The sequence below is a fragment of the Dermacentor albipictus genome, chromosome 1 (assembly GCF_038994185.2).
Source record: "Dermacentor albipictus isolate Rhodes 1998 colony chromosome 1, USDA_Dalb.pri_finalv2, whole genome shotgun sequence".
Classification (NCBI taxonomy): domain Eukaryota; kingdom Metazoa; phylum Arthropoda; class Arachnida; order Ixodida; family Ixodidae; genus Dermacentor; species Dermacentor albipictus.
In genome coordinates, this window is record NC_091821.1 from 13,948,973 (window position 1) to 13,964,106 (window position 15,134).

The 15,134-nt window shown below is 43.0% G+C and overlaps 1 protein-coding gene across 4 annotated transcripts in view; it reads left to right on the forward strand.

The window, feature by feature from the left end:
- The window catches only part of LOC135918210 (nonsense-mediated mRNA decay factor SMG7-like), a 140,890-nt gene that overhangs the window by 69,973 nt on the left and 55,783 nt on the right, over positions 1-15,134 (forward strand). Inside the window, exons 16-17 of one of the 4 annotated variants that reach the window (XM_065451900.1) lie at positions 1,862-2,022; positions 11,389-11,490. In XM_065451900.1, the coding sequence (XP_065307972.1) occupies positions 1,862-2,022; positions 11,389-11,490 (263 nt within the window). The remainder of the gene's footprint in view (positions 1-1,861; positions 2,023-11,388; positions 11,491-15,134) is intronic. The other 3 variants (XM_065451901.1, XM_065451902.1, XM_065451903.1) reach the window with 3 other exon arrangements.

The window sequence follows — 15,134 nt, forward strand, 5'->3', positions numbered from 1 at the left end:
CAAAACCACTGTGTTCAAGTGAGCAACGCCATTTCACACGACATAATAGACAGTTTTAGTATTGCGTCATGACGATACGTACGCAGCACACAAGTGATTTGTGGAACGTAGGAACGCATGTCACGTTGGGGCTTTTAGTACTGCGAAATGCCTACGTACGTAAGTGGGCGAGCGTTAGATGCCGGGCACGTCGGAGCGCATTGGCTGCGTCCGCCAGTCGCACTAGGCTCTGTTGATCTCGCTAACGCGATGTAACGTGTTGGCGCGTTCCCGCTTCGTCAAACTATATTTAGGCCTTTAAGAGACTCTACTTTTAATACGGATGAAATACACGAATCATATCGAGAAAAATAAAAAACGAGTACTTACTTTCTGAAGCTGGCACGGTCATTTGCGATGAACTGCACCAAAAGCAGGTCGAGCCTTTCGCGCAAACAGCACACACTGAACGCTTTCTCAAAAACAAATTTTCTATTTTTGCTATGCATTCCCACCGTGCAAGTTCCGGGAATGGCTTCTGCGCGTTCACTTCACGCAGCAAAGCCAAGTCGTAGGCCATTGAAAAGTACAGCCTTCCGCTGGTCGCCTTTGATGCTGCCATTTTGGGAAACTCTTTTGTCTCGCGCTCTCCCGAACAAACAAGAACCACGAGTGCAGCACGCAAGGCTCCCTGCATACGCACGCAAGAATCAGATGCGTGCATACGCAGCGGCCGCGTACGCATCACGCACCATTCGTGTTGCGTTCTGCACTTGTGCACTTTGCAGAATGTAGCGATCTTACGTTCGCAACGCGGTTGCGTACGCTACATATGCAGTACTAAGTCTAATAGCTGGTTTGCACAGTCGTGCCAAGTCTTGCGCCAGAATGACTGGTTGGTAGGGGTCACCAAGAACGAACTAATAAATTGTGAAATAAAAAAATCAACACATATTGTTTTAGTGTAGCAAGAATATTTAAAACAGAATATTTACTCATATGACAGTAGTATGATTTTAAATATTTCCAAACTTTCTTTTTTTCAGTGTTTAACCCCCCTCACCTAGTTGCGCTTCAGTCACACACTGCTAACTGATATCTCTAGCAATAGGTTTTCGCACGCTTTTCGTTCCAAGCTTCGAGACCTTCTTATATGAACCTTGGTGCATAGCTGCAAGCATGGCTGAGTGCGTACGCAGCTGTGTACCTTGCTTTAGAGGTAATCTGCCACGTGTGCAAAGAGTGGGTATGCCAAGACGGCGTGGCACCATGTAAGCTGTCTTCCTGCTCGTTTAGTATTGGATGTTGTGTAATCTCGAGTTTCAGTGACCCATTAGAGTGAGAGGCAGGTGAAGCATTTGCTCCTTGCTGCCGGCGCTTTTCGTGATAGCTTCATCCCAGTGCGGGTGATGCCAGCAGCCGTGGGGCGTAGTGCATGCGAAAGTGTGGCTGGTTTCGCTTAATTTATACTGCTGATGTGAAGATACCATTGACATACGTGGCATGAAACTGTATCATTCATCGCCGACTCCCGATTTTATCAAAATGAATTGTTTTCTTATTGAGACTTACTTTTTCCATTGGCCGATAATCCAAAAAATTGTGCAGCCCCTTTCCATGTAAGAAAAATTTAACGGCGAGTGTACTTATTTGCATAAAAGGTCAAATTTCAATATGAAATTTTGGTATAACGAAGCAAATTTTAGATTTTACCAACTTTGTTATATCGAGGTTTAACTGTATTACTCTCTAATATCGGAGATAAAAATTTACTTTGCTATATCCTATAATTTGTTATATCCATTTCCCTATACCAAGGAACAAGTATATTAACAAAAGAAAAAAAGTCGCAGTGATTGTTTTTTTATGCCTTGCTTACCAGTGTCATCATTGTCCTCGGCAGCAGAAAAGAGTGTCTCAGAGGTGCGCTTCAAGCTGGAGAATGACAGCCACTCGGTCAAGGCAGGGGAGCCAGAGAAGAGGGGCGTCAAAGGGATGACTTCGCTCAAGGACCGGAGACCAACCCGTAACGTGGCTATGCAGGTGCCCCACCAGAAATCCTTCTCACACTTGACAAGACGTAGTAGGCATAACAAGCACAGTGGAATGCGACTCATTTTTTTCTGGCAGAAAAGCAACAGGCACTGGAACTGATAGATGTAGTATACAGTGCAAACTGGACAGGCACATGCTAGCCCTTGTTCCATCTGGGCTTCATCTGTGTGTTGTCTTTTCTTTCTCGCATGTTTACACTGCATGTAAGCACATCATCGTGAATCGGCTTGCCTGAAGAAAAAAAAAAAATTTTATGAGACAGGAAGGAGTTTCTAAGAAAATGACATGTGTGACTTGACTGTACCAAACTTGTGAGAAGTTGTAATTGGTACTTTAACTGTTGCTTCACAGACTAAAGTGACATCATATACGTAGCGCGTGGAGGAGGAGGCATTCATTTGAACTTTATATCCGAGTCGTGTGAGTGTAAGCTATTTGTTAATAGTAGTCATAAAACTGTGTCATCACGCAACCGATGTGTTGCTTTATGATATTAAATGCCATCAGTTTTCTTATGGAATAGCACCATCGTGCATTGAAGCCTGGTTGCCTAGCAGAGGCACATTACATCATCCTCAAATGTGGAATGTGCATCGCCTTAATTGCAATATGTGCCACCCGCCGTGGTTGCTCAGTGGCTATGGTGTTAGGCTGCTGAGCACGAGGTCGGCCACCGTGGTTGCATTTCGCATCCATGTACTTAGATTTAGGTGCACGTTAAAGAACCCCAGGTGGTCAAAATTTCCGGAGTCCTCCACTACGGCGTGTCTCAATCAGAAAGTGGTTTTGGCATGTTAAACCCCATAATTTAATTAATTTAATTGCAATATGCAGTCTTTTTGTCCTCAGTAGACCTATTTATCCTCTACAATTTCACATTATGCTTCTTATTACAGTGGAACCAAATTAATTCAAACACCACAGAGACCTAGAATTTGTTTTAATAAAGCAGCGATCTGCATAAGTGGAATTCAGGGGGATCCAGAGCCATGACACACTATGTGCATTAGTGAAAGTCACCTGGCTGTACATGGTTTGCATGATGGAATGTACAGTCAGCAGCTCATCACCATCTTTCCGCTCTCTTCCCTTTTTCACAACCCTGCGCACCACATTCTTTTCCCCCACACATCTTTCCCATCCCCCATATCCTCTTGTATTCACGATATTTCCACATTCCCCCTACTTTCTCTCTGTCTTGCTCTCTCCAACCCCACATAACTCTTTCTACGTCCCAGGTTTTTGTAAAAAATCTGACGCATGGGGCACCTTCGTTCAACTTCACCATTGTGCATCTTGAGCAGTTCACTGCAGCAGCACTTTTTGAAGTCTTGATTTCTGTGCACCATGACCCACCGATGATTCACCAGGGAGTTGCGCTCCTTTGAAACTTTCTCAAGAGGGAGAGAGATGGTGCCACAAAGTGCATATCGAAACAAATGAGAATTTTTCCTCTCCGTTGATTTCTGGCAAAGATGTCGCATTTGCACTGCAAGAACGCTCTCGACAGCCGCACAGGGGGAATAACTGCCGTGACCAAACGGTGACCCCATGCCGCTGTGAATTTGTTACATTTCTTAGGCTTTTCTTCCATTCAAATGAATGCAACTTATCAAATGCAAGAGTTCATTTGTATTGCCCATGAATTAGAATACAGTAAGTTTGAATTATTCAGCTTCCACTGTATTAGTTTAACACACGGAAATCTGAAGTTTTATATTCAATGATGCCACCTGCTAGAGATTGAGATATTTAGAGGAATACTAGGGAGCAGTGCTATATCAGTTTAGACTGATAAAGCATTCTTTTAAAATTATATATTTTTACTCATTTGCTGGAAAGTGGGATTACTAACAGAGAAAATGAGGGCCAAACTCCCCTTTCTTAATTTCATGAAACTGCATTCTCAGTGCAACATTGCAAACTTCAGTGTTTTTTCTTATATGGACCATTTTACCATAGAGAAAGTTCTCCAAACTTCCTAGGCTGAGTTTTTGGTACATTTGGAATGCAATATAGTAGTTAACAGTAGTAACTGCTGTCAAAATTAATGGCATTATGCTAATCCGATGCAGGAACTTAATGGTTTGTTGCCACATGGCTTTCGTTATTATGAGTTTTGTGCATTATCAAGCTTCTTTTGACAGTAAAAGTGAGCTTTCTGTCATTCTTGAAACATGGTTTACTAATGCTGCTTAAATTTATATTTGTCTTTAGCGTCCCTTTTAAGAACCTTCTCCGCAGAAATTGGCTTAGCTTGGTTAGTTCCATCCCTGGGATTGCTAACTTCAAGTTCATCTGTTGCTTTCTTGCCCTCTGACCTTACTGTTGTTACTACGTACGTACTTCACATTTTAACTGCTGGTAATTTCATATGCTTGTTCTGTCTACAGCTTAATTGTGATAAGTTCATCCCCTGCTTCTAGTATTTTTCTTTAGGGATTTACTAATTATATATTTGTAGGATTAGTAATGGCAAGTATGCTTTGTGTGCTTTGGTAGAGTTACGTGTTGTGCAGAACATCAGAACAAATGATCGAACTTGAAGTTGAGCCACTGCTGTTAACTGGATTGCTAACAATATGGCCAACCATATAGCATTAGCATGTTTTTAAGCATGCCCAGTGAGCCACAAGAACTACATATAGCTACGCCATTGACCACGGAAAGTTAGTTTTATTTCCCTTGTCGATTTTCTCTTGGCATAACTGGCTTTTGTTACATTTCATTTTCTCACCTAAACAGTGTACAATATGACTTCCCAATTTTATGGACTAACTAAAGCTGCGTCAAAAAGATGGGTACTGAGTAATTATTCCAAGATAATGAAAACTTACATGCCACATGTTAAATTTATAAGGCCACTGATTCTACTTCTGGGATCTTGGGCATTAGTACTTTGGATTAATTAACAGAAAAACTGGGAAAATAAAAGCCTGCTATTTGTGCTTGTGACATTTTAATAAGCAAGTTTAGGTTCATCATTGGTATGATATTGATTCTTGCACATATATCCCTAACCTTTCATGTGCAGTATGAAATAGAAAAAGACGAAAATATCAAAATGTATTTGTATCTTAGTCATACACAAGGCTGGCTAAGTGCACGGTTACATGTTGGCCACATTGTTGTGCTTTTATTTTAAATGCACATATTTGTAAAAAGAGCAATCATGTGTGGACATTCTTTTGCTTGCACATGTACAGACGAGGGCAAAAGTTTGGGGACTAGAGGTCATGCTAAAATTATTTTTTCTTCACAGCTTAGGCATAAAGGCTAAAATAAAGTGGTACTGCCTATGTGCACCTGTTTGACCAATGTCATGCATTAAAACGATTTCACGTTGCACGGCTGTGCTAGAAGAAATTAATTTTTTTTGCTGATGCCATGATCTTTAGACTTTTTCTCTCGACTGTATATTGTTGTTTTACACTTTTCTTATGTTTCCATCAGATCTTGCCAGCCAGAATTGAGGGCAAGGGCTTTCCAAGGTCCTCTGATAACCCTGTAGACGACATGTTAGAAGAGATAAATAGCTGCTTGCCCTGTTTTTGTTATTTGTTTTTGTGGCTGGAAATTGGCAACCACAGTGCTCGTGACAGTTCCTATTTTGGTGACTCACAGATCAGAAGGGAATGGGTTTGGGCATGTTGGTAATTCATCGTTATTCAGAATACATAGCGCAGTGGAGCATTTGTCCTGTCTCGACATTTCCTTTGCACTTGCTGCGCTTTGTATTCTCGATAATGAGGACTCGTAGATCTCTTGTTTGTGCCCCTAAGAACAAGTTTGTAGATTACTAGTAGCATTGTACAGTTGCCAACAGGTTTTTCGCTATGTATACACCATTTCCTTCACAAGGACATGTTCAGCACCAACATTTCTTTACCTTTTTGGCAGCACATGTGTTCCTTAGGTTTGACTGCATTGTTTTGTCAATAGCCAATTTCACAGAATGAAAACTTGTTAATTCAAATTTTATTAATTTTATCTGCCGTTTTCCCTCCACCTTGCATAAACATCTCTGGGCAAAGAAAGGAACTTTTTAACTCTAGCTTAAATCTTTCATCGCCGATGCGTTCAACCGCACTCTGGAATGCATCAGCTGATGGGTAGCTTTTATGGCCAAGCTGTATGTCACGCTGGTGGTGTCAAGCAGCTCACAAGTGGTTAAAGTCATATGACTGAATCGTGGGTCAAAAGCATTGAGCGGAAAATGAGTAGTGCTGTTACGCACTTTTTACACATGGTGGAACCAATGTGACTGGACCTCTGAGAATTCGCAGTTTGTCAGCAGCAGTTCTTCATAATGCGTGCCTGCAGCTGAAGTATTAAAGTGATTCATTCAAACACAAGCTGTTTGAATTATACAAGTTGAGAGCATTTTAGCTTTTAAGTAGTGTGGGCAGTATACACACACACGTCTGTCATAATGGTGCACCTAGCGCAAGCATCAAGTCTGAGCTAGTGCACATGATCACCACTAATCAGCCCTATTGTATCCCTAGATGATAGGTGATTGATTTGAGCTAAGTGTCGCCAGCACTGGCCACAAACATTGTGTCGGTTTAGCACAGGCGTCGGCAGTTAGTGAGCATGTTTGGTGGCATTTTTAATGCTAACATCGAGTTGGAATTGGCAAAAGTTGGCATGTAGTTGGTATCGAGTTGGCAAAAGTGGCAGTTGCCACTGAGGCTTTCAGTAAGAATCGCTCATAGAGCCTGTAAAGAAAAGGGAGGAGTGGTGCTATGAAGGGAGACAGAGGGAATTAGTGAGTGCGAGAATAGAATGCTCGGCATAATGCAGTTGGTGGCGCATGGTAGGTGATGTAGACACTACGTGTAGTTAGGTAAGCAGAGGAAGGAGCATTTTGGAACACTTGCCAAGTGTGCAGTACCAGAGGTAGTTGGCCATCACTATACATCATGGCATGAGTTACGGTGGCACTGAAGGAAGCGTGCGTGTTTAGTTTTGAAGAGAGGCAGAGAAAATTTCCTGCGCTGCTTTTGTGTGCTCGAAAATGAAGTGGTGTAATTGCTTGCGCTCTTAGTGAGGATGACGATGGCTGCCAATTTTCTTTGTAAATAGTGAAAGTTTTGTTAAGTGCTTATAATTACACCACTTCTAAATTTGCCACTTTTCTTTTAAATTTGTTAATCCTGTGAAATTACTGTATTTCATACACTAAAAGCTCGTTAATTCAAATTCCGCGCGGATGGTACAAAAATTTGAATTATACAAAATTCGAGCTAATGAAAGTCAGAGAAAAAGATTGCTCAGTTAAGGAGCATATATAGTCCTACAGAGCGTGAGCACGTGCGCACACACGCTATGTCATGTTGGCGTGAACGTCTATAGTTCGAAGCACTGGTGCAGCCAGCGTAACCGGACGCAGCCAACGCGGTCCGACGTGCCCAGCATCGAGATGGCTCTTGCTCCATCTGCGCGTTCATCGCTCTGACTACGCCAACCCACAATGCATGGCACAGAGGAAAATAATGTCGTAGTTTTGCCCAAAAGGCGAAACATCGATTGCGATAGCTATACGAAAGATTGTAGTTTGATTGGCTGTATAAACTCGTAAACAGCATGGCGCGAAGAAAAATAATGTCACAGTTTCGCCCGAAAGGCGACACATCGGTTGCGATAGCAAAATTGTAGATAGCTATGTGAAGGATAGTAGTATTATCGGCTATATAAACTTGTAAACATTCGCTTGCTTACTAAATTAACAAGCACTGTGTCACATGCGCACAGGTAAACATGAATACATCTCACTCAATGACCGCGGAAATTTGCTCAAAAACCTTGGAGGGAGGAATCGCGACAGCAGCAGTGAGTGAATTGACCTTCATACTTCACTTGCTTCAATGCAAATGAAATGTAGAAAGCATATCGCATACGAAGCTACCGGCACTACACGCACTCTGCAAGCATCGCAGATTGCTTTGAAGATGAGGCCAGCGCAGGCACACACTTTGGCCAAGTTGCAGGTCACTTTCAAGATACAGCACCCACACAGCCGTGCCGAAAGCAGCAGCCGCCAGAGAAAAACGTCCCTGTGCTCCCCCCCCCCCCCCCCCCCGGCTCACCTTCATGCCTCGCATGCAACAGGAGAGGGCGTGCTTCCGCCCTGCTTTCCTCGCTCACTCAGTGCAAGCCGTTGGCGCAAGCGCCATAGCACGACTGGCCGCAAGCTACGTGCGCTGAAAATGTTGGGACTATAAACGTACTTTTGCACCATCGACGCTCGCCACAGGAACAAGAGCTGCACTCTAAAATGTGCTTGCGAAATGCACCACAACCTGCTGCGACGTTTGTTTCCGTTGTACTTTCGCAGCTGCACTGGCTGCACGCTGCTGAGTTCCACTATACGTATAGGTGGCATCCAAACACGTATCCCAACGATGCTTTCCTTTGAGTAACAGTCGCAAATCTCAAAGGCTATGCTTTTTGGTACTGCGAGTGCTGATAAACGTCACGGCCACCATGCTTGACTATACCCGGTGCCGCTTCTCGGCATAACACCTCGTATAAAAAGAGCATAGCCTCCAAGAGGTAACATGAAAAAGAAAAAAAAAAAACATGCAGTGCCGTATGTTTTTATCTTGAAGGTCTTGAGAGAGGAAGAGAAGCGACCTGCAATGGAGGCGTTGGCCATGCCTGCCTAGACACAAATGCGTCTCTCTCCAGTCAGGCCTAAAGAGAGGGTCGCAGGTGGAAAGAGCAAAGCTGTGCGGCCTGTGCGGCAACGCCAGCATAGCCAATGTGCTCCCGCGCACAGTACTCTCCCCATCCACGATAGTGCAGAGTTCAAATCATCGGTGGCGGTGCAGATTTCAGTTTGAATTAGTGCGATGCGTTACATATTGCTTTCAGTACATTGTTAGACGTACTGCGGCAGCTACTTTGAATTATCCGAAATTTCGAAATAATAAGCTTTTTTCGGTACTTCATGAACTTCCGTGTGGAATTTGAATTAACAAGTTTTAATGCAGTGACCCCTGAACATTACTTCATTATTGCTATGCGTGTGCATGTATCAGAGTAGTGGCTGCTAGCAGCAGTACATGAAATGAACCCCTCCCCTTTCTTTCTTCAAGGTCCTTTTTAAGGTAAAATGGAATGGCATTCTGGGGTCGGCAATCAATCACTTAATGTTGTATGTATGCAGTAATACCATATTAGCAGCAATAAGTAGCTGCATTGACCTAGAGGTACACAACTTGGCACATTGCTGCTAAAGGTCATATGTTTGTCTACGAGTGTATTTTAATGAACAGCAAATCACACATTTGCAAGAAAAAAATATATCCTGGCCGTTTTTAAGCACCTTAAAAAATATCTTACAAAAGTGGATGCTGTATATATTACTCTGTAGCTAAGTCATTTTCAATTGTTCTGAAGCATAGAGAATTACAAGTTGTTTTAATTGCTGCACTAAATGGTGACAGGTTTACAGACAAGATTGCCTATTTGGTTATTGTTGGGTCGCAGCTTAAAGTTATGGGTCGGTCATTATTTTTCTGCCAGCTCTGTGTTTGTTTTGCTTAGCAACCTCCTCACAACTGGTGAGGAATGCAGTGGTTTTTTCTCTCTCTTTTTCTGTTTGCTAGCAACAAATGTGTGCTAGGGAATATTGGTGTTTGCATCCTAGTTGTGAGCCATTTTTAATTTTTCTTCCAACAGCAGTGTCTGGTGCTAGCACGCCCATTATTCAACAGTAAGAAGCCCAGTGGCTTTCAAGTTTCCCAGTGAATTCTGGCGTGCAGTAGCAGGATAGCAAGTTGATGGACATCTTTATTTGACCTAAACAGAAGAAAACCACCCAAGCACGCAGGGGTCACATGCATATGTTACTTAGACCCTTAGACCTTAGATCTGTTTTAGTGTTGTTTTGTCAAATACGAACTAGATTGCAGGTTTAGTGTCAAGGCGTATGTGCCACTTGAAATCATATTTTGGACTAGCAGCAATGTTTCGTTTGAGGAACTGTGTGCATGTGACCATGATCAGATAGTCTGGTATTTTACTGAAAACTAGATGGTTCTGAATATAACAGACCTGTGGTTAAAGTTGGGTAAAAGTTAAAAGAAGTGTAGGCTGCAGAGCAGTCACAACGTCTCTAAAGGTTCTAGCTTTTCCTTGAAAATGTTCTGTTATGCAGGCACTGTCTGCTAGAAGGTTAGGCTTGAACAATTATGTAGCCACTTTTAAAGGAGTACTGGCATGCACGTTCTTGAAGTAGTAGAAGCTGTACCACACACTTCTCGTATGTAAAAGGGTCACTCTTTGCAAAGATGAAGGTTGAGAAACATTAATTTTTTAATTTGATACTGAAATTTTATAGAAATGCTGGGGACCTGGCGTCATAGGCATTGCATTGACCTTATGACGCAGAGCAAAATTTGACAATGTTGTAGGAATGAGGCTCGGTGTGCCGGTGTTGCTCGTAAAAACTGGTGTGTGCATCTCTTCTGGCTGCACTCAAGCATGGCAGCCACAGTCATCACAGCAACAGAGCCAGCCACTATGTCGTGGTGTCATGACACATCCACTTCCTGGCTACCGAAACTGAAACTGATTCGTAGAAGCAAGTATTATAGTAATCTATAAAGAGCACTCTGGCATTAGCCAGTATTATGCGAAGGCCTTCGTTAAGTGCAAAAAGATGGCAAGTCTAAAATGTGATGTCTGTACTCCTTTAGCCTTTAAGGTAGAAACATATAAATATGCAAAAAAAAAGTATTTTTCATCTGAATGTGCAAAATACACTGAGAATAAGCTTAATCAACAAAAAGGAAAAAATATAATGTGGAAGCCTTTTTAGCATTAGGGAGGCAACACCAGGCAGAACACTGGTAGTGAGCATCACCCCAAGCCACCTATGGTTTTATTTGGAACATGTGCAGACAGCTCTAGTCATATGCAAACCACAGGTGTACATTGCCTTTGCTTTATATTACATGTGTGAGACCACTGCAGCCAGAGATCTTGCATTGGTCTCGCTCCTCTGACGGTGCTTTAAAAAAAAGCAAGTCGCATGCCAAACTTCTTCATTGTCCTGTGTTCCAACAAATGACACTTGCTGCTTGTCATTCAACATTGGCCAAAGAAATTTAGCCAGAAACTCTGCAAGAAACAAATTTTTTTCTGTTGTGTTGCCTACAACATTCGTCGATAAAGGGTGATTACAGGGTGATTTTGTCCTTGTGGGTGCAACATCGAAAAATATGACTTGGTCACTTTTTCTTTTCAAGCTGCTGCTTTTTTTTTTCTTTCTGTGTGGCGATATTCTGTCAGTTCATACAGAACAGATGGCCTTCCAATTGTGAATTGCCCCCCTGCCGTCAGGCTATTTTTCAGCAGTGGGAGCAGCGAAGTGCAGGCCTGGTTGACAGCCATAGTGGACGGAGGGGTCCCTCTGCTGACGCTCTGTCATCTGCTGTACATAATGTGAGGGGTCACCTTTACCACTACTGTGGAAGTTCACTTGGAGAGAATATTGCTTTGAATTAACATGGAATGCAAAGTTGTGAAACATGCTGCTTCATGCTGCAGGTGATTTGCTGTACAGGTTGGCTTTGGTACTAGCCAACAGAGGAGGGAATCCTGGAGGGCAGTGTGCTGCTCGCAAATGAGTTATTGAAATTTGGAATCATTGGCATTATAGCACACACCTCCTAATTGAGTGAAATGTGCAACCTTGCACCTGATGCACTACCGTAAAGCAAACACTGTTCATGCTCTTTCCAGACAGAAAGATGTAATAGTCGAGAGAGCCAAGAAACCACAAAAGGGAATGAAGGTGTCATATGTTTATCTTTAAAACTCTGCCCTCAAGGCATAAAAAAAAATCTGATATTGCCATCACCATAATGGTGACTGATGGTCACATGCTTCAGGAAGCATTTTCTATACACTAAATGCAATATATTTTAGTTGAGGGTGATCATACTATGTTGTAGATGGCAAATCAGCAGCAGCAGTTATAAGTTGCCAAGTTGCCATGATTATGAAGTTACAGTAGACTCCCTTTAAGATGAGCTCGAAGGGACTATGAAAATTAAATTCTCTTATCAGAAGTTCGTCTTATCAGAACAAGAATTGGCAACATGACCAGGTGCATCCAAATATCTTACTTCAAAGTGGTAAATGAAGTAGACTTACAATAGGGGGGAAAATGACATAAAAAGCATTAAATGACATAAAAAGCGTTTATTTAGCTGAGCTTAATAGAAAACTGTCTTCAAGTGGTGCTCTTGCTTGGTTTCATCCAGTCTGTGGTAGACGTTTGTCGCTTCTGTGCAAATCAGTGAGCAGCCACAAGCCACGCCATCTCACCTACTGACCTTAAAAATCCTTCTTTGCCTTCGTGCTGTTAGAAAAAGCTCACTAGGGAGTTAAGCAGGCATCTGCTGCCTCACAGGTCAGCGGTGCAGACTCCGAGCTAGCGAAAGTAGAAAGGAGTGTGTGGCAAAGCAACGCCACCTTGAGGAAAGTTTAGGTGACCTTGAGCAAGGTGGGAAGGAGAAACGAGGCAAAGCATCGTTGAGGAGGAAGGTAGGCGGAGGTGCGCTGGGTTGGCCTCCCTTAGCAGTTGCTACAGGTCATGCTTGCGATGCGGACGTGCCAGCTTCGTCTTGTGATAACGTCGTCCTCATGCACCATACGCTGTGTGTGCGAGTGAAAGCGTGCTATGGTGAGCCGACAATGGCAGCTCAATCTTGCATGAGCAAGGAAGGAAAGGGAGGAGGAAGTGCGCCATCTTACGACACTCGCAAGGCCCTGAGGGAAGGGAGAGAGGGAAAGGGTGTATTTCAGCCGCGCTTGGTAGGGTGGGCTTCATCTTGAAAGTAATCTGCTTTGGGGGTACAGTCTAGGTGGGCCGATGGCTCGTGGCTTTGCATGCACTGTGTTCTCTCTACTCAGTTTGCAGTGAAGTGATAGACAGCACGAAAAGTCACTAGGCTCGCTGCTGCTGCCGCGATTCCTCTCGCCAGTGTTTTGACAGCAAGATTCCGCGGCCATCGAGTTTGATGTGTTCATGTTTGCCTGTGCGCACTGACACTATGCTTGTCAAATTAGCTAGTAAGCAAATGTTTACAAGGGGGCATTCTACTGTGGCTGCAGCTTCTGCATATGACGCAGCCGCACAAGCCCTGTCTTAAATATGATCTGCGATGCGGACAGTGTAGACGGTGTCTAGGTGCACCGAGCGTTGATAGCTTCATGTGCACTGCAGCACCCATACGCTTGCACATCACCTGCGTTCACAGTGAAATGTCATTTTTGTTTCCTCCTCGTTTTCACCTCTGTGCATGGGCAGTGTGCGCCTCAGGCACGCTTGCCTCCAGGATCGGTAGCGGTGGTGGTCACTCCAAGTGTTCATCTTAACCTAAGAGTATGTCTGGTGCAGTTCGTCCTAAGCGGAGCTTCTTTTTTTTTTTTTTGCATTGAGTCTATGGAAAACCAAAGAAACGTTCCCATGTTGTTCGTTATAGGCAAAAATTTAGCTTAACTGAGTTCGTCTTATTGAGAGTTCACTGTATTTGGGTAAACGAGGCCTGCAGGAATATTGAAACGTTGGGTTTTTTAAATAACTATAGGTTGGAGTTTTCCTTCTCCTTAATTCAGTTGTCCCCTAACGGGCAGACATCTGCCTAATGTTTACCTTTGAGTGTGTGCAAAACATCATTTATTTGCTTCTGTCGCTGCTACTTTTAAATCACTACCCAATTCAAAAAGTAATGTAAAATGCAGAAAGAGCATGGATGGCAACTTTTAAAGGTAGAATTACAATTGGGGTGTCAAACCAAAAAAAATACGCTGGTTCAGGTTCAACACGCTCAATGTTGTTCTGCTTCAGTTCCAGTTCTAAGAAATAAAAAGTTATAATGATTCTCGAACGGGTTCGGTGCAGCAGTTCATTTTATCCTGCCCCATGGTGATGAGCTGTACAGTACTATCAGCTTGTCCACATGGCGCGAATGCAAGTTTCATCTAGAGGAGGCAGAAATTTTCAAATTATGCAGATAAGGGTCAAAATTTGTGTACATATTAAAGACAAAGTTAATTAGTTAAAATCCTCGCTTCGGCGTAAGGTCTGCATAGCTTCCACACTCATTACTTTGACAGCAGCAGAGTCGGTTAATTTTCGTTTTGCTTCGGGTCTTTACTGCAGGACAGATGGTTAGCTAACTGTGGAATATGATCTGTGGTGTCGAAGGCAGTGCAAATTGACATTCTGTTGCATAAATTGTATAATTATAGCAGTTATACAGAGGGGAAAAAATTTACACGGATAATGGTAAATCAACTCTCAGTAGGGTCCTGACATTCCTCTCTTCGTTTTGTATCTCCTACCCAGTTCTGATGCACACGCTTCTGTGATAGGGCCGCCGTTTCTGGGTAAAAAAAAAATTCTATAAACATACGACAGGTAGCAGAAAAATGCCAGTGATGGCTTTGCACTACATTGAAAATATTTGAGCAGAGAATCGCTATGGTAGAGGCACACAAAGTCAAGGGGGCAAGCCATCCCCTTCTGCAGATGTGCGCTCCACATGTTGCAACCATGCACACAAAGGGGTGTGTTCTGCAGCGCGCTAACAAAAACTTGCACTGAGGAAACCCAGAGAGATTCGAAAATATGCTTTGAGAAATGTACAACAAATGACGAAACTACCACGGAGCTCGCAAACTTCATGTTACCACAAATTCGACTGGAGAGAGTGGAGAATGTATGAGTACATCAGTGACATGGCGGGACAGAAATGCAGAAGCGTAACAATACGTCAGTGACACTGAAAGGTTCATCTTTTTCAGTACTTGCCACCATCTAAATTCTTTATTCAGCTCTACCTGGCATGTTATCAAGCAAAAAATTCAACAAGGAGGCACTTATTTTTTGTACTCCTTTTTTTAAAGTGAGGATTGATGGTTTGGCCTGTGCCCCCTTACATGCCACACAGGCCAATATCACTTAGCTCAGGTGTTCGGGGCTTTACTCTAGCTATCCAAGTGTGTAGCTCGAGGGGTAGTTCAGCAACAACTACAATGGAATTTTGCACCTTGTAAAAAGGTGTAAAAGGCCTAGT